At 42.7% G+C, this 17,643-nt stretch overlaps 1 protein-coding gene across 3 annotated transcripts; it reads left to right on the forward strand.

The window, feature by feature from the left end:
• Positions 1-1,245: 1,245 nt before the first annotated feature.
• Positions 1,246-17,604, forward strand: rcbtb1 (regulator of chromosome condensation (RCC1) and BTB (POZ) domain containing protein 1). Of its 3 annotated transcripts, none has more exons than XM_047355045.1 (13): positions 1,246-1,317; positions 2,107-2,362; positions 4,627-4,777; positions 9,257-9,423; positions 10,719-10,877; positions 10,953-11,060; positions 11,219-11,361; positions 11,594-11,657; positions 12,004-12,130; positions 13,074-13,200; positions 13,643-13,794; positions 13,881-14,011; positions 16,049-17,604. In XM_047355045.1, the coding sequence occupies exons 2-13, from the start codon at positions 2,237-2,239 to the stop codon at positions 16,187-16,189; spliced, it is 1,596 nt and encodes a 531-aa protein (XP_047211001.1). In that variant the 5' UTR covers positions 1,246-1,317; positions 2,107-2,236; the 3' UTR covers positions 16,190-17,604. The 3 variants fall into 3 exon arrangements, 2 of the variants coding, with proteins under 2 accessions (XP_047211001.1, XP_047211000.1); XM_047355044.1 differs by having other exon boundaries at positions 1,266-1,337; XR_007036608.1 differs by lacking the exons at positions 13,881-14,011; positions 16,049-17,604 and having other exon boundaries at positions 1,266-1,337; positions 12,004-12,195; positions 13,643-13,778.
• Positions 17,605-17,643: the final 39 nt, after the last annotated feature.

Consider the following 17,643-nt stretch of genomic DNA (forward strand, 5'->3'; position numbering starts at 1 on the left):
ATATGTTTTTAGGACTTCACATTTTGTAATTAAAACATTTTCTCAAGCCTAAATACTTTAGGAATTGGCTTTACATCTCATGTTCCACTTTTTCCATTCAGGCCAAAGATCATCAGCCAGATATACTGATTATTAAACCTGACACTTAAACCGATGTCATAAAAAATGTATTTGAATATAGAAGGCATCCTGGTTTGCAGATAAAACCTGCATCGACTATGTGTTGCACCTCTACAACGCAGAAATCTATGTGCCTGTACGCTACCTGCTGTCCATATAAGGTAACTACAAGTACATGTTGCGGTTGTGATGTGAGTTTTTCAGCCTCTGCATTTAAAATCCTATTGTTTTAATTCTATGTATGGCAGTTAGTAAAATTACAATACATAAACTAGTTCATGCATAGCACTCTTCAATGGAGGAGAGTGTTAAAAGTGTTTTGGGGTGAAATGCATCAACCACCTGAAACAAAAGTAAGAGATTGCAAAGTGCCAGATTAGTCTCCAAATGCACTCAGAGACAGAGACCCTAATGTTTGAGACATGTCCTTAAGTCTAATAAAACTACTTTTGAAATGTTTGGCCACAATGATCATTATTATATTTAGAGGAAAAGGGGGGTAGCTTGAAACCCTGACAACATCTTGAACAATGTGGAATACAAGAGAGGTAGCAAAGTATTGTGTGTTGTTCTGTGGGCTTTTTTTGCTGCAGGTAGTGACTGGTAAACCTTTCAAAATAGATGGAATCATGAGCAAAGAACAGTATGCGGCGATGTTGAAAAAACAGCTCAAGGACTCAGCCAGGAAGTTAATACTTAAGCAGAAATAGGTCCTCCAAATGGGCAATGACCCTAAGCATACAGCCAAAATAGTTACAAAGTGGTTTAAGGACAGCAAAGTTCAAAGGGAAACCTCTGAATTTGAGGAAAATCTTTCTTTCGAAACTTTAGAAAGATTATCTCTTTCATTATTCTGGTATTTCCTAGCTGTGCTAAAACATGTAAAATTTCATCAGGTTTATATCTGTTAGCAATTGTAGTTACTGCTAACAATATTTAATCTGTTTAATGTTACCACATAATCACAACAAAATCTGAATAAATATCTACAAAATCTTTGTAGACGTCTGTAAATAAATATTTACAAGGCGTTATTCCAGTTAATAATATAATTCAGTCATTTATTTATTCTCCATCAATCTTTTTCGTGACTGCCATTAATCTGCTGACCAGAGGGGGCAGCATTGCGTTGACATGACTACTAACTTGAATCTGCAGTCCAACAAAGAAGACGAAGACAGTTGATCCCAGGCAGCTGTATGTATTCACAACACAGGGTAAATGATGTTGTTCGGTTAACTTTTTAGGGCTCTTGTAATTAGCATAGAACAGTTTTTATGGTTAGTTACGTGGTGCTTAAACAACCTTGCTCTATTGTAACCCGTTTAAAGCTCTGGTGTCGCTAAGAGATGCTTTAGGAAGATGTCGATGAAAATGCTGAACTAACTAAGCCAGTCATACGCAATCTACCTTCACCTTGACGTGGTGTTTCACACGAGTTATTAAAATATATATAAAACATTTTACTTTAAGGTTAAAAGGAGAGTCTTTGAATGAAATGACGCAGTTGTATTCAGCGGATACATTTTTGCCTCCCAACCAAACTCCATTTAAAAATTGAGTAATTTAAGAGTTTCCTGCTTGTCTAGTAGTACAGGATGTTTCTGATAGCTTTCAGGAGTGCAGTTTACATGGTATAGTATATTATTAGTTTTGTTTAGTTCAAGTTCAGTGACACAGCGTTAATGACGGAAGAAGAGCTGATTTAGTGTTAATCAGCACATGAAGGATTAAGCATTGTAATGGCTCATTTGTGCTGCTTTGACTGCATGCCGTCCCTCACTATCATACGATTACAGTCAAAACCAAGAATGCTGATCTTTTCTTGCTGCTCTTTTCTCCTAAGGGACAAGCTTTGTTTCTTTAAAGCAATTTTGATTTCTAAATTGTACCGTTTCTGGTCAGACGATAGTAAGAAAGAAAGGGAACACATATGATTATTTTCTCTGTGACCTGTTTTAACAATCTCTTCTATTCTGTCTGCAGGAATGCTTCTCCACCGCTTAACTTCCTCCCTTCCCCTAATAACCCCCCAACTCCACCATTTTCCTCTGCTTCATCATTATTGACTTTTCCTCCTCATCATCAGTGTGGAGACCTAAAATTAGAAGCAGCTATGGTAGATGTCACTAAATGGCCCCTGTTCTCGCTGCTGAGCGGTGAGGAGCGAGCCGCGGTCCGGCAGGCCTGTGTCTATGGAACATCAGCGAACGAAGTCATCTATACTACTCATGGAAATGAGGTGAGCACAAACTGTTCAGGTGGAAGAATTTGTCGACATGAAAACCAATAATTGTTCAAAATAAATCTTGCTTTTATGGAAGACTGGAGCAAAGGAAGCCATTGTTAAAACGAACACAATAAGAAGTCCTGTTTATAGTTTGCAGACAATTCAAACACGTAGTAGAAGGTGCTCTGTTTGGATGAAACCAAATGAAAAGGTTTGTGGTGGAAAATGAACACAGCACATTTCCCTGAACACACCATCTCCACGATGAAACGTGGTGGTGGCAGCATCATGCAGGGTGAATGCTGAAAGCAAACCTGTGAGAGGCTGCAGAAGGCTTAAGACTGAGGTGGAAGTTCACCTACCAGCAGTACAATAACACTAAATATACCGGCAAAGCTACAATGGGATGACGTAGGTCAGATTATGTTTATTTGCTGAAAGGGCCCAGACCTAAAGCTAATAAGCAATTCAATTCAATCCAAAAATACTTTATTAATCCCAAAAGGGAAATTAAATGTTGTTGTAGCTCATATTATGAAGGTTTCCTCAAAGAACTGTTGTAGATGCTGATGGCTGTGGGCAGGATGGATCTCCTGTAGAGGTCCGTCTTACAGCAAATCTGAAGAAGCCTCTGACTGAAGACACTCTGTTGCTGTAGGACAGTCTCATGAAGAAGATGCTCAGGGTTCTCCATAATGTTCTTCATTTTATGAAGAATCCTTCTTTCCACAATGATCTCCAGAGGTTCCAGAGGAGTCCCCAGAACAGAGCCAGGCTTCTTTATCAGCTTGTTGAGCTTTTTTAAGTCCCTGGTTCTGATGCTGCTTCCCCAGCAGATGATGGTAGAAGAGATCACACTTTCCACAACAGACTTATAGAAGATATGCAGCATCTTGCTGCAAACACCAAAGGACCTAAGCTTCCTCAAGAAGTACAGTCTGCTCTGTCCCTTCTTGTAGATGGCTTCACAGTTGCATCTCCACTCTAGTCTGTTGTCCAGGTGAACACCGAGGTATTTATACTCCTCCACCACCTCCACTTCTTCTCCCATGATGGAAATAGTTTTTGACTTATTCCTGTTTCTCTTAAAATCTACAACCATCTCCTTTGTTTTATTCACGTTCAAAATGAGATGATTGTTTTCACACCATGCCACAAAGAGGTCCACCACCTTCCTGTACTCAGCTTCTTGTCCATCTCTGATCCACCCCACGACTGCAGAATCATCCGAGTATTTCTGCAGATGACAGGAGTCTGTCTTGTACGGGAAGTCTGAGGTGTACAGAGTGAAGAGAAATGGTGAGAGTACAGTCCCCTGTGGTGCTCCTGTGCTGCTGACTACCTGGTTAGACTCACAACCCTTCAGTCTCACAAACTGTGGTCTGTTTGTCAGGTAGTTTTTGATCCAGGAGATGGTTGATCACAGATCGATGCTGTTCACAGATTCTCTTCATCCAACTTGACAGAGCTTGAGCTATTTGAGTAGACAAATAAGGTGGAGAAACTGTCAGTCTGTAGACGTGTAGCGCTGGAAGGGACATACCCCAAAAACACTGTAGGCTGTAATTGAAGCAAAAAGTGGTTCCATAAAGTATGAGCTTGGGGGAGCTGGAACCAAATTTCAGGTTTTTGTTGTTTTTTTAACTTTGAAAACCATGGATCCTTGTACTTCTACTTACCAATTAGGAACTACCTTGCTTTGATCTGCCTCATCAAAACCCAATTAAATACATTGAGGTTTGTAGTTGTAATGTGACAAAATATGAAAAAGTCCAAGAAATATAAACAGTTTCACTTGGAACTCCACTCTTATTGGCACCCCTAAAAAGACCTTTTTAGAAATGTCTTTCTATTTCAGTAGCTACGTTTGTTACAAATATTTCCTCTCTTTCCCATTTTGAAGTGTAACTGTGAGAAATGGGCTCTTGTCGCACACCATTTTTATATACTAGTGATACACGAAGTCATGGATTACTAATTACGTTTCTAGATCCACACAGAGACAAAAGTAGAAAGATTCACACACATTACACTTGTTTTACAGGAACTGTTAGCAGTGGAAATAAGTATGATTTTTATTTTTAAAAAGCATGAATTTTTCTATATCATTTTAAGACTTTTTCCACATCTCTACACAGAGGTGCCAATAGGTGTGGAGGGAGCTCATCTTTAGGAACTGTGCTGGATATAAAAGGCTGTTATGTGACCCAAAATGCACATGTTTTCTTTATCGCGTCTCTCTTTGTATACTATTACTGTGTTGTTGTTTTTTCCAGGTATATGCATTTGGTCTAAACTGCAGTGGCTGCCTGGGGACAGGTGACAGTGTGAGCACTATTGTGCCAAAGAAGCTGGACTTCCTGCAGGGGAAGAAGATTGCCAGCATCAGCTACGGCAGTGGACCTCATGTCCTTTTGGCTACAGAAGGCAGGTTATTACGCTCACTAGCTGTAATAATCATTTAGTTTGGAAACAAGGAGTCTTTGTTTCTTGCGTCTTTAGCTGTTGTGTAAGTGCTAAAATCTCATAGGTTGTGCAGCTTTTAGAGGCTGTTTTTCTGGTTTTTATGTAGTTTTTCCTCATTTTATTCTGTTTTTAAGTAAATATTACTACATAAGGACTATTAAAAAGGATGATGTTACACACAGAGATACTGGTCTACTGAAAAGTATCTCCATGTACTGAGCCTTCCATGCAATCTGTACAAGGTTGAGGCTCCTTGGCATGAATTAGTGCAGAAATGCGAGTGGCATGGAGGCAATCAGCCTGTTGGTCTGCTGGGGTGATAAGTAATCCCAGGTGGCTTTAATAGTGACCTTCAGCTCGTCTACACATTGATACAATTATCATTAAAGCAGGTATCGGTACTTTTGTGAGTCTTGGCAGGTGCAGAGTCCTGCTGAAAAATAAAATCAGGATCCTGATAAAGCTTGTCAGCAGAGGGCAGCATTCAGTGCTCTAAAATATTCTGATATATGATGACTGTGGACTTGATAAAACACAGTGGACCAACACCAGCAGATGATATCTTCTCCTTAGCCCAGGTAAGATGCTTCTGGTGTCTCTGGTTAAGGAGTGGCTTAACACAAGAAATGAGAAAGTTCTGAAATCTCCCTCAAACTCCTAAATGGGCTTTGCTTTACAGTCCTGTCAATGAGCTATAATAAAGCACTCTGTAACCAGCCAGCTTCTTTAGAAATGAAACCTAACCCTCGTGGAGCCTGTCAGTGACAGGTTTCTGAACAACTATCAAGTTAGCAGTCTTCTCCGTGATTGTGAAGGGATTTCTGATCACGATTTGTTATTTCAATGCCACTTCAAGACAAACTTGTAACTTGATCACCTAGGATGTTTTTTAGAGCCAAGGTTGCCCAAAGCTTGATATTCTGACAGAACCAACAATCATAACACTATTAACAATCTTGCAGCAAAAAAACCAAAAAAACCTTGAACCGTCACCTTAACGTGGTGGAGGGGTTTGAGTGCTCAAATGATCCTAGAGGCTATGTTGTCTGGGGCCTAAATGCCCCTGGTAGGGTCTCCCATGGCAAACAGGTTCTAGGTGATGGGTCAGACAAAGAATGGTTCAAGAACCCCTCATGAAGAACACAATATCGAGGCACGTGACGTCGCCCGGTACGGCGGAGCCGGGGTCCCACCCTGGAGCCAGGCCTGGGGTCGGGACTCGTCGGAGAGCGCCTGGTGGCCGGGTTGCTCCTCGCGGGACCCGGCCGGGCCAAGCCCGAACGAGAGACGCGAGGCCATCCCCCAGTGGGCCCACCACCTGCAGGGGGAACCGTGAGGGACCGGTGCAAAGAGGATTGGGTGGCGGACGAAGGTGGAGACCTCAACGGCCCGATCCCCGGATGCTTAGGCTGGCTCTAGGGACGTGGAATGTCACCTCGCTGGGGGGGAAGGAGCCTGAGCTTGTGCGGGAGGTCGAGAGATATCGACTAGAAATAGTCGGGCTCGCCTCCACGCACAGTGTGGGCTCTGGAACCCATCTCCTTGAGAGGGGTTGGACTCTCTTCTACTCTGGAGTGGCACACGGGGAGAGGGGGCGGGCTGGTGTGGGTTTGCTTGTTGCCCCCCAGCTCAGCCGTCTCGTGTTGGGGTTTACCCCAGTGGATGAGAGGGTTGTATCCCTGCGCCTTCGGGTTGGGGAGAGGTCTCTGACTATCATTTCAGCCTACGGGCCGAGTGATAGTGCAGAGTACCCTGCCTTCTTGGCGTCCCTGTCGGGGGTGCTGGAAAGTGCCCCTCCCGGGGACTCCATTATTCTGTTGGGGGACTTCAACGCCCACGTGGGGAACGACAGTGACACCTGGAGAGGCGTGATCGGGAGGAATGGCCTCCCCGATCTGAATCCGAGTGGTGTTTTGTTATTGGACTTCTGTGCTAGTCACGGATTGTCCATAACGAACACCATGTTCAAACATAAGGGTGTCCATCAGTGCACTTGGCACCAGGACACCCTAGGCAGGAGGTCGATGATCGACTTTGTTGTCGTATCATCAGACCTTCGGCCGCATGTTTCGGACACTCGGGTGAAGAGAGGGGCTGAGCTGTCCACTGATCATCACCTGGTGGTGAGTTGGATCCGCTGGAGGAGGAGAAAGCCGGACAGACTCGGCAGGCCCAAGCGCATAGTGAGGGTCTGCTGGGAACGCCTGGCGGAGCCCTCGGCCAGGGATGTATTCAACTCCCACCTCCGGGAGAGCTTCGACCAGATCCCGGGGGATGTTGGAGACATAGAGTCCGAGTGGACCGTGTTCTCTGCATCTATTGTCGATGCTGCTGCCCATAGCTGCGGCCGTAAGGTCTGCGGTGCCTGTCGTGGCGGCAATCCCAGAACACGGTGGTTGACACCGGCAGTAAGGGATGCTGTTAAGCTGAAGAAGGAGTCCTATCGGCTGTGGTTGGCTTGTGGGACTCCTGAGGCGGCTGACGGGTACCGTGAGGCCAAGCGTGCTGCGGCCCGGGCTGTGGCAGAGGCAAAAACTCGGGCCTGGGAAGAGTTCGGTGAGGCCATGGAGAAGGACTACCGGTTGGCCTCGAAGCGATTCTGGCAAACCGTCCGGCGCCTCAGGAGGGGGAAGCAGTGCTTTGCCAACACTGTTTATAGTGGGGGCGGGAGACTGCTGACCTCGACTGAGGACATTATCGGGCGGTGGAAGGAGTACTTCGAGGATCTCCTCAATCCTGCCATTACGCATTCCGTGGTGGAAACAGAGGCTGGGGACTCGGGGTTGGACTCTTTCATCACCCAGGCTGAAGTCACCGAGGTGGTTAAAAAGCTCCGCGGTGGCAAGGCTTCGGGGGTGGATGAGATCCGCCCTGAGTACCTCAAGTGTCTGGATGTTGTAGGGCTGTCATGGTTGACACGCCTCTTCAACATTGCGTGGCGGTCGGGGACAGTGCCTCTGGACTGGCAGACTGGGGTGGTGGTCCCCCTTTATAAGAAGGGGGACCGGAGGGTGTGTTCCAACTACAGGGGGATCACACTCCTCAGCCTCCCTGGTAAGGCCTACGCCAGGGTATTGGAGAGGAGAGTCCGACCGATAGTCGAACCTCGGCTTCAGGAGGAACAGTGTGGTTTTCGTCCCAGCCGTGGAACACTGGACCAGCTCTATACCCTCTACAGGGTACTCGAGGGATCATGGGAGTTTGCTCAACCGGTTCACATGTGTTTTGTGGACCTGGAGAAGGCATTCGACTGTGTCCCTCGTGATGCCCTGTGGGGGGTGCTCCAGGAGTATGGAATCGGGGGCCCTTTATTAGGGGCCATCCGGTCCCTGTACGAGCGGAGCAGGAGTTTGGTCCGCATTGCCGGCACTAAGTCGGACCTGTTCCCAGTGCATGTTGGACTCCGGCAGGGCTGCCCTTTGTCGCCGGTCCTGTTCATAACTTTTATGGACAGGATTTCTAGACGCAGCCAAGGGCCGGAGGGGGTCTGGTTTGGGGACCAGTGGATTTCGTCTCTTCTTTTTGCGGATGACGTGGTCCTGCTGGCCCCCTCTAGCCAAGACCTACAGCATGCGCTGTGGCGGTTCGCAGCCGAGTGTGAAGCGGCTGGGATGAGGATCAGCTCCTCCAAGTCCGAGGCCATGGTACTCGACCGGAAACAGGTGGCTTGTCCTCTTCAGGTTGGAGGGGAGTTCCTGCCTCAAGTGGAGGAGTTTAAGTATCTCGGGGTCTTGTTCACGAGTGAGGGAAGAATGGAGCAGGAGATCGACAGATGGATCGGTGCGGCTGCCACAGTAATGGGGGCGCTGTGCCGGTCCATTGTGGTGAAGAGAGAGCTGAGCCGAAAAGCAAAGCTCTCAATTTACCGGTCGGTCTACGTTCCTACCCTCACCTATGGCCATGAACTTTGGGTCATGACCGAAAGAACGAGATCACGGATACAAGCGGCTGAAATGAGCTTCCTCCGTAGGGTGGCCGGGCACTCCCTTAGAGATAGGGTGAGGAGCTCGGCCATCCGGGAGGAGCTCGGAGTAGAGCCGCTGCTCCTCCACATTGAGAGGAGCCAGTTGAGGTGGCTCGGGCATCTATACCGGATGCCTCCTGGACGCCTTCCTCGGGAGGTGTTCCAGGCACGTCCCACCGGGAGGAGGCCCAGGGAACGGCCCAGGACACGCTGGAGGGACTATGTCTCTCGGCTGGCCTGGGAACGCCTTGGGCTCCCCCTGGAGGAGCTGGAGGAGGTGTCTGGAGAGAGGGACGTCTGGGCGTCTCTGCTGAGTCTGCTGCCCCCGCGACCCGGTCCTGGATAAGCGGAAGACGACGAACGAACAAACGAAAAAACAGATGAGGTTTTCCTACTGTTCATGTCTCTTAATTGTGTTCATTGAGCGTCTGGAAAATCTAGGACCTTTGTTCAAACTTTCCGTTACTATATCTCAGATGGACAGCTGTTTGCTTGGGGGCACAATGGTTACAGCCAGCTAGGGAACGGCACGACCAACCCGGGACTTTCAGCCGTGGCGATCACAACTAACCTGCAGAACAAGAAAGTGACGGAGGTGGCATGCGGCTCGCATCATTCTCTGGCTCTCACTCACGATGGAGATGTAAGCACTTCATCTTATTGTCTTGTTTTTAATCAGTGCATTTAAGTGTTAAGTGATTAACATTGACACAATTTATCACGTACAAGAGGTGAGTAGAGACAGCTGTAGCTTGTTGATGGGGTCTTAGGAAGGATTTTCAATAGGGTAATAATAGGTGACAAGTTTGGGATGTTCCTAACTTTATCGTTTACTTGTACAAAGAAATTTACCAGAAGTTTACCCTAAAATTGGAACAACACCCTTTCAAGCATTAGATGGTATTAAATTGGTTTCAGATGAATCAGTTGACAACTTAATTCACCATTTCCTGCTCCAGTGTCGCTCTAAGCAAGCTATTTATAACCTAAAGACGATAAAGCTAATTAGGCTGTGCCCTTTAATAAGCAGGCTGGGCTGTTCCTATTAACAAGGTTAAATACCGTCAAATAGTATATTTTGGGCGAGGGCTTGACAGTGATGCCTAAAGCGTTAAGTGTGTGGCGATCATAGTTCAACTATATTAACAGGTACATTATGCAAACTTTTTTTGATTATTGATATTAGTATTTTTAAAGGCTAATTGTTTAAAGCTTAAACTATAATTGTTTTTTATTTTTTAAATTCCATCATCCCTTCTATTGGAAGCTGCATAAAATTACAATTGTTACTGATTTGGTCACACTGACTCCTATTGTAACCATATATTTTTGAAATACTGTAATCCTTACATATTATAATGCTTTTCCTATGAACACATCATGAATTAAAGCATCTTTTTTCAAAATTAAGGTAAAACAGCTTTTAGGTGTGATGACTAACCCCCTAAACCTGCAGGGGCAGCAGAGCTTTATCACATAATGTTTCATATGAGACCTAATGGTTTTATGAAGAGAATTGTTTTTGGCTCAGAAATGAGGAGAAACTCAGTCAATGGTTTTGTTTAAAAATCGATGGTAGACATAACTGTGGCAAGAGTTAAAATGTTATATTCAATCATTTGTAGAGAAGATAATATTCTAATTAGAAATGTTCACTGTCACCATGGGAACCTGTTATTTTCTGTTTATTTTGTGTAATTTACCTTTTCTGCTCTTTTGAGAATTACACAAAAATATTTCTACACTAATTATGGTTGTCATGAAATAATTATTCATCACAGGAATAACTATGAATGATTTAATTTGCAGGTAATTTCTTGAGATGCCAATAGAATTAGCCTGTTGAGAATTAAATGATTTATCCAATCATAAAGTAGATTAATAGAAATATTTTAGTTTGCTTTTAAGACTGTCGTAACATTACCATCGTCCCTGCAGGTGTTTGCATGGGGTTATAATAACAGTGGCCAGGTGGGTTCAGGCTCCACAGCCAACCAGCCATACCCAAGGAAGGTCTGTGGCTGCCTGCAGGGGAAGACTGCGGTGGGCATCACATGTGGACAAACCTCCTCCATGGCTCTGGTTGACAACGGAGAGGTGGTGATGCTGTTTTTAATCTTTCTGATCCTTTTAAGAACCTGAAATTCATACAATGTTGTTTTGTATGTTTAGGTTTATGGTTGGGGCTACAATGGGAATGGGCAGCTGGGAATTGGGAACAACAGCAATCAGCTGTCTCCTTGTCGTATTGCTACACTCCAAGGACTCTGCATTCAACAGGTGAGATACCTTGCAACCTAATCTGTTACTAAATGAAGATGTCAATATTTAAGAAGACCTGCTGTTACTAAAGTCTAACGTAATCATGGTTTCGGTGATTTAATTGGATTTGTCAAACTTTCATCTTCAGCACCAACAGCTCTTTACCTACTTTCCAGATTGTATCAGGATACGGACACTGCTTGGCCTTAACAGATGAAGGACTACTGTATGCCTGGGGAGCAAATACCTATGGTCAACTAGGAACTGGCAATAAGAACAACCAGCTCAGTCCTGTGCAAATCATGGCTGACAAAGAGAGGTAGAGTGGAAGGAAAAGCATTTAGAACAAAAGGTTCTTCTTCCTGTTAAGATTTACTCTTCCTGCTTCCTGTCTTACAAGGTTTCAACCCTTTAACTTTAACTTCCACAGGAAGCTAGAAGTAATCGTCACTTGTCAAAATGATCTTTTTCCTTTTCGTGAACAACGGCTCCAGGGCAGATAAACATCACGAGTTTCTGTGCTGTGCATTAACACATCTGTAATCCTGTAGGGTTGTGGAGATTGCAGCATGCCACTCAACACATACTTCAGCAGCCAAGACTCAAAGCGGCAAGGTACATATCTGATTTGCATCTTTGTTATATTTACATACGGACAGTGCTATGAATCATTCAGGTAGCTTATTTTCCCCTGGGATGTGGTCCGTTTGAGTTATTGGTTATGGTAAAAATAACTGACATCTACCTCAGGACAGTTTCTTTATGTGCAAAAGCAGCATAAAAATAAATGTTACACTGAATCTCTGATAGGGGGAAAAAAAAAAAAGTAAAGTTTTTGCAAAAGTTTTAAATCACCTGTATAGTTGAACAATGTAAAAGAAATATATAACTTAATAGTGTATTCGCAATAGAAGAACAGTAGTTGGTTATTAAAATGCTAATTAAAATACCTGTTTTCCAGGTGTACATGTGGGGGCAGTGTCGAGGCCAGTTGATCTCCCTGCCCCACCTCACCCACTTCACCAGTACAGATGACGTGTTTGCCTGCTTCGCTACACCCTCCGTGATGTGGCGCCTCGTGTGTATGGGTGAGAAAAAGAAAACGATGAGGACCACTCATTTACAACGCCCTCCAAACCTTTTACCACCCCTGGTAATGGTGTTTAAGAAAATGTGAAATAATAAATTCGTCTTTTATTGCAGTAACATATTCCCACACTAAAAACTAGCACAAAAACCCAGCCAGTAATTTGAGTTCATTTATTAAGTGGTGAAAAAGTCCACGTTTTCTTTTTTACAAACTCGCAAAGTAATTGCTGTCCTGCTTTTAATCACTTTTGTCAACTGGACAACATTTAGCCTTCTCTTAAAACAATTCACAAGGTTGGAGCATCTTTGCACAGTCTCTCTAGATTGTCCAGAGTCTAAGGCCTAAAACAGTCAAGGAAGAGGGTTGATTGTGTGTCTGGTGAAGCATTACTGTGTTGATTGGGCCGTAGATTTCAGATCATTATCATGCTGAAAGACCTTGTGACGATATTTACTGATTAATGTTTACTGGTAGAGTTCAGCAGGTTTTTATAAAAGATGTCAGTTCATCGTGACATACATTCTAACAAGGTCCACTGAGCTTTTGAAAGAGAAACAGGCCCACAGCATCACAAATTCACCACCGTACTTAACAGGAAAGGCTCAGTGATAGTCTCGTCTGATCAAACCACATGGTTTATTTAGAGCACATTTATTTTATTGGAAATAATAGGGTTGCAACAAATATTGTTAAATTATTTTGTTAAAAGCAATTATTTCTGATTTTTTTTTTTTTTCTTCCCTCAATGAATACATTTTCAGTGTGAGGATTTGCTCCTGCAATCAAAGATGCATTTATTTTAATGCTCTTTAAACATCCTTATCAGACGTGCCAATAAATATTGAGTGAACTGTGCTAAAATGTTGCTGTGAATGCTACAGGCAGAATGATTTGTTTTTAAGTTGCATTGAACAGCAATGAACTAGACTTTGCTTTTTCAGAGCATGATGACTTCATGACAGTTTCCGAGGCTCTCAGGAAAGAGTTTGACAGTCCAGAAACCGCCGACCTTAAGTTCAGCGTTGATGGAAAATGCATCCATGTTCACAAAGCTGTCCTGAAGATCAGGTTTGTATCTATTTCTATTGGGAGCTCAAACACCAATTTGAACTCCTGAAATATGAAATATTGTCTACTTGCACGCAGCAGTGGTTTTTGATATGCGCCATGGCCCAGGATGCTATTAGAAGCACCCTGATAAAAACATATACAGTAACTTATCTGTCAGTTGCGCCTTGAACAAATCTTTTACTTTTAAGCATGTGCAGTCAGAGGAGAGTTGGCGCACCCTGCTTGCTGCTGAGAATATGGAGATTAATTTATGTGCTTTGTGCAGAAACACACTGCATTCTATCCCACTCCAATAATGCAAAACAGCTACTGACATGTTTGTTTCCGATGCAGTAGTCGAAACCCAAACATTTGATTTTATCTTTCGTGATCCCTGTTTTATTCCATGCATCAATACTTCTTTGTTCAGCCTAAATTAAGGTCTTTTGTGTGCCATTAGGTGTGAGCATTTCCGCTCGATGTTTCGCTCCCAGTGGACGGAGGATCAGCAGGAGGTGATCGAGATCAGCCAGTTTTCATACCCTGTCTACAGATCCTTCCTGCAGTTTCTCTACACAGACTCTGTTGACCTGCCACCTGAGGACGCCATTGGTAAAACATAACATTTTCTAAATATGTCAGATAATCAGTGTATCTAGGGTTATGTATTTTCTACAGTTTTTGTGTTTTTGCTTCAGGCCTGTTGGATCTGGCGACGTCTTACTGTGAAAACCACCTGAAGCGTCTGTGTCAGCAGATAATCAAGAGGGGGATCACTGTAGAAAATGCCTTCACCCTGCTGTCTGCAGCCATTCGATATGATGCAGAGGTAGTGCTATCTAGAGAATTGCTCTCCACTGTTGCCATAGTAAAGATTTAATACACTTAATGCAAGGTTTAATTCTTCAAACTAGGATCCAACTCATGCTTTATAATTCCTGCAGCAATGTTTGATTAACACATCACCAAAGACAATAATCTAAAGTCAAATTTAAAGTGCCTGGAGAGGGTTAAAGAACCTGAGATGCGTATTATTATAATGCTGCTTGGAAAATATACAGTCCAAATTTCCTCCTTCAGATTATGGTGAACTTTTCCACCTTTACAGATACAGTCCCTTACAAAGGTGTTCATTTCCATTAACCTTTTCAAATTTAATCACGCTGCAACTAAATACATCAGTTTATTTTGGGGGATTTTCCATGATAGAACAATGCATAGTAAAACATGATTGTGAAGTGGAAGAAAAAGGATGCATGGCTTTACAACTTGTCAGAAAAAAAGATCTGAAAAGTGTTTCATACATTTGTTTTCAGCACAATTTTAATCTGACACCCTTAAATAAAATCCACTGAAACAAGTTGCCTTCAGAACACATCTACTTGGTAAAGAATCCTCGAGCTGTTCTGTGAAGGCCTCAGAGGTGAACAAACAGCATCATGAAGACCAAGGAACACAGCAGAAAGGTCAGGGATAAATTTGTGGAGATGTTTAAAACAGCATGTATGAAACTATAGCCCAAGCAAAACTTAATGGAGATATTTTAAATCCATCATACAAAAATGAAGAGTATGGCACAACGGCAGACCTATGAAGACATGGCTGTCCGTGTAAACAGACTGATGGCGATAATCAGAGAAGTTGGTATAAAGGAGCTTCATAGATCCACAGCTCAGGTGGGAGAATCTGTTGACAGGACAACTATTAATCTTGCACTCCACAAATGTGGCTCTTATGGAAGAGAGGCAAGAAGAAAACCATGTTGTTGAAGCCATTAGAAGTCTTGTTTGCAGTTTGCCACAAGGCATGAAGAGGGTATAGTAAATGTGTGGAAGGTGTCCAGGTCAGATGACATCATAACTGAATTTGTGTGGTAGTTAGTAAGTACTCCATATCACCCCTAAACACACCACCCTCAAAGTGATGCATGGCAGCGTCATGCTGTGGGGATGTTTTTCTTCAAAAGGTAGAAAGAAGCTGCTCAAAGTAGATGGACAGATAGATGGAGCTAAACGGGACAATCCTAGAAGAAAGCCTGCTAGAGGCTCCAAGACTTGAGTCTAGGGCCGAGGTCCACCTTCGAGCAGCACGACCATAAACATGCAGCCAGAGCTACAATGAAAACAGTTTATCTCAAAGCATATTCTTTTTTTTTTTGAGATTTTTTATGTGGTAAATAAGTCGACAGGAAAGGCGTAAAGAGAGAGAGGGATGACATGCAGCAAAACTGCCTGAACTGGGAGTTGAACCAGCTCTCGGGCTGCGTTGAGGAGTGAAGCCTCTAAACGTGGCTTGTTTTTACCCCTGCCCGACCACCACGCTCTTCTATTCTTGTGTTAGTCCAAACCTAAACCAAATTGAGAATCTGTGGCAAGACTTGAACATTTGTTTACAGATCCTGACCATCTAGTCTGACCGGGCTTTGAGCTAACTTACAAAAAAATGGTCAAAAATATCAGTTTCTACGTGTGCAAAGCTGGTAGAGACACACCCCAAAAGAGTTTTAAGTGTAACTGCAGTAAAATGTTCTGCAAAGTATTGACTCAGGGAGGCTGCCACTTCACTAATATTTACTACTCTGTACTGGTCTGTTATATATCATCCCAGTAAAATACATTTATGTTGTGATGAAAAAGTTTGCACTTGAACAGACACATCAGTTAAGAATTATCACTCTCTTTAGTGACCTCTAGTGTACTTATAGGGAACTGCATGAGTAATATCTTCCTAAACATTACTTCTAAATTCTTCCGATACATTTCAGTTTGACATTTTTTTTACTCCCACCATCCTTTATGTTTCAGTCTAACAGTCTTGTCATCTGAGGGAATCTTCATTCTAATCATGATTGTCTTTTCTTTTTCAGGATCTTGAAGAATTTTGCTTTAAGTTTTGCGTAAACCATCTGACTCAGGTGACTCAGACTGAAGCTTTCTGGCAAGTAGACGGAGCTATGCTCAAAGAGTTCATCAGCCGAGCCAGCCGCAGCGGAGCCTTCAAAAACTGAGCGTTGCTCTTGCTTTCTTACTTTTTAAAAGAAAGTGCGCTGCAGGTTCAGCAGAAGAATCCTTTACGGCTAGAGAAAGAATCTGATCCACCTCAAAAGCAATGACGCTATTAACATACTGCACACCGTATTGAACTGTAAGTTGGTATCTACGGATTTTAAATCAGCACTTTGGCCAATTCCTGTGGAGTCATTCTGAATGTTCATGAATATTTACATGCTGCATGTGTTCTTTAATGCAATTTGCTTATCCAGTTCTTACATTCCACTTTAGTAAACTGCACAATGCATGTGAGAAACCGAAAAGCAGGAACGACCTACACAGGAGTAGGCTAGTAGCACTGTTCTGCAGCTCATGTTTGGGTTTCATTGGATGCTCCAGGCTAAGCCACATTTGAAGTTTTAAATTATAATATAATCTGTCTCAGTCATTTAGATTATGCTGTAGGTCATTTGGTTGATTTTTACAGTTCTTTAAGATCTTTTAAGTTAAAAATGACTATGTTTTTGTATTTTGGCCTTTTTCTTTTTAGTTTGGCCTCTGCTTTGTGGCACTCAAGTTTGCCTGTGCTTATTAGGTCAAAATAGCTTTTTAAAAATAGATTTGAGAGTAGACTTTAAGGACTAAAATGTGCTAAACTAGTGCGCTGTTACAATATTATTAACGTTTTTGTTCCTCTGTAAACATTTCAAAATGGATTTAAGCAATCTCTGAGAAATAACTTAATACTTAGGTTTATTACTATATTCATTTATAATGTTGCCGAACTGGAACAGAAGCAAATAACTAAATAGATAAGGTTATTGTGCTTCATGTTCTGTGGGTTTTATTACATATTTAGAGGAAATGCAATACCCTAGAACAGCACAGAACCATGCAAGGTATGACTTTCAAATTCTGGTTTTGTTCTCTGTTTTAGGTTTGTTTGTCTTTATGTTTATTATATAGTTACCAAAGGTTGAATGGGAATCCTCCTGTCTGGATGTCCTTGATAAAAAGAAATGTGTTATTGACCAAATTAATCTGCAGCAAGACAGGGAAATTTCTGTTTCTTAAGTTTCCTTTTCTCAGTGATCTTAAAAGTCTGATAAATGAAACTTGGACCTTAGTTTGTGTTAAGTTTCAGATCCAGTAAAGCAGGTTACAGGGCAGTTAAAAAGAGGTTTACAGTTTTTTGTGTAAATATGGAGATTCGACCTGAAAATGTGATGGTTTGTCTAAACATTTATTTTTATATTTTTTTAAGCTCTTATTTACGAACAACTTTAACACAACTCATAAATCCTGAGGGTTGACTTACAGTTCTTTTTGCTGTTAAATATTTGCAATTATTTTGGGTTTTTATATTTAGTTTTAGTTGCTTTTTCTTTGAAAAAATAAAAAACATAAGAATAAGAAATGTTGTTGACTTTAACTTGCATACAGTGGCTCTCACAAGTTTACACACCCCTTT

The sequence above is a fragment of the Girardinichthys multiradiatus genome, chromosome 24 (genome assembly GCF_021462225.1).
Source record: "Girardinichthys multiradiatus isolate DD_20200921_A chromosome 24, DD_fGirMul_XY1, whole genome shotgun sequence".
NCBI classification, from domain to species: domain Eukaryota; kingdom Metazoa; phylum Chordata; class Actinopteri; order Cyprinodontiformes; family Goodeidae; genus Girardinichthys; species Girardinichthys multiradiatus.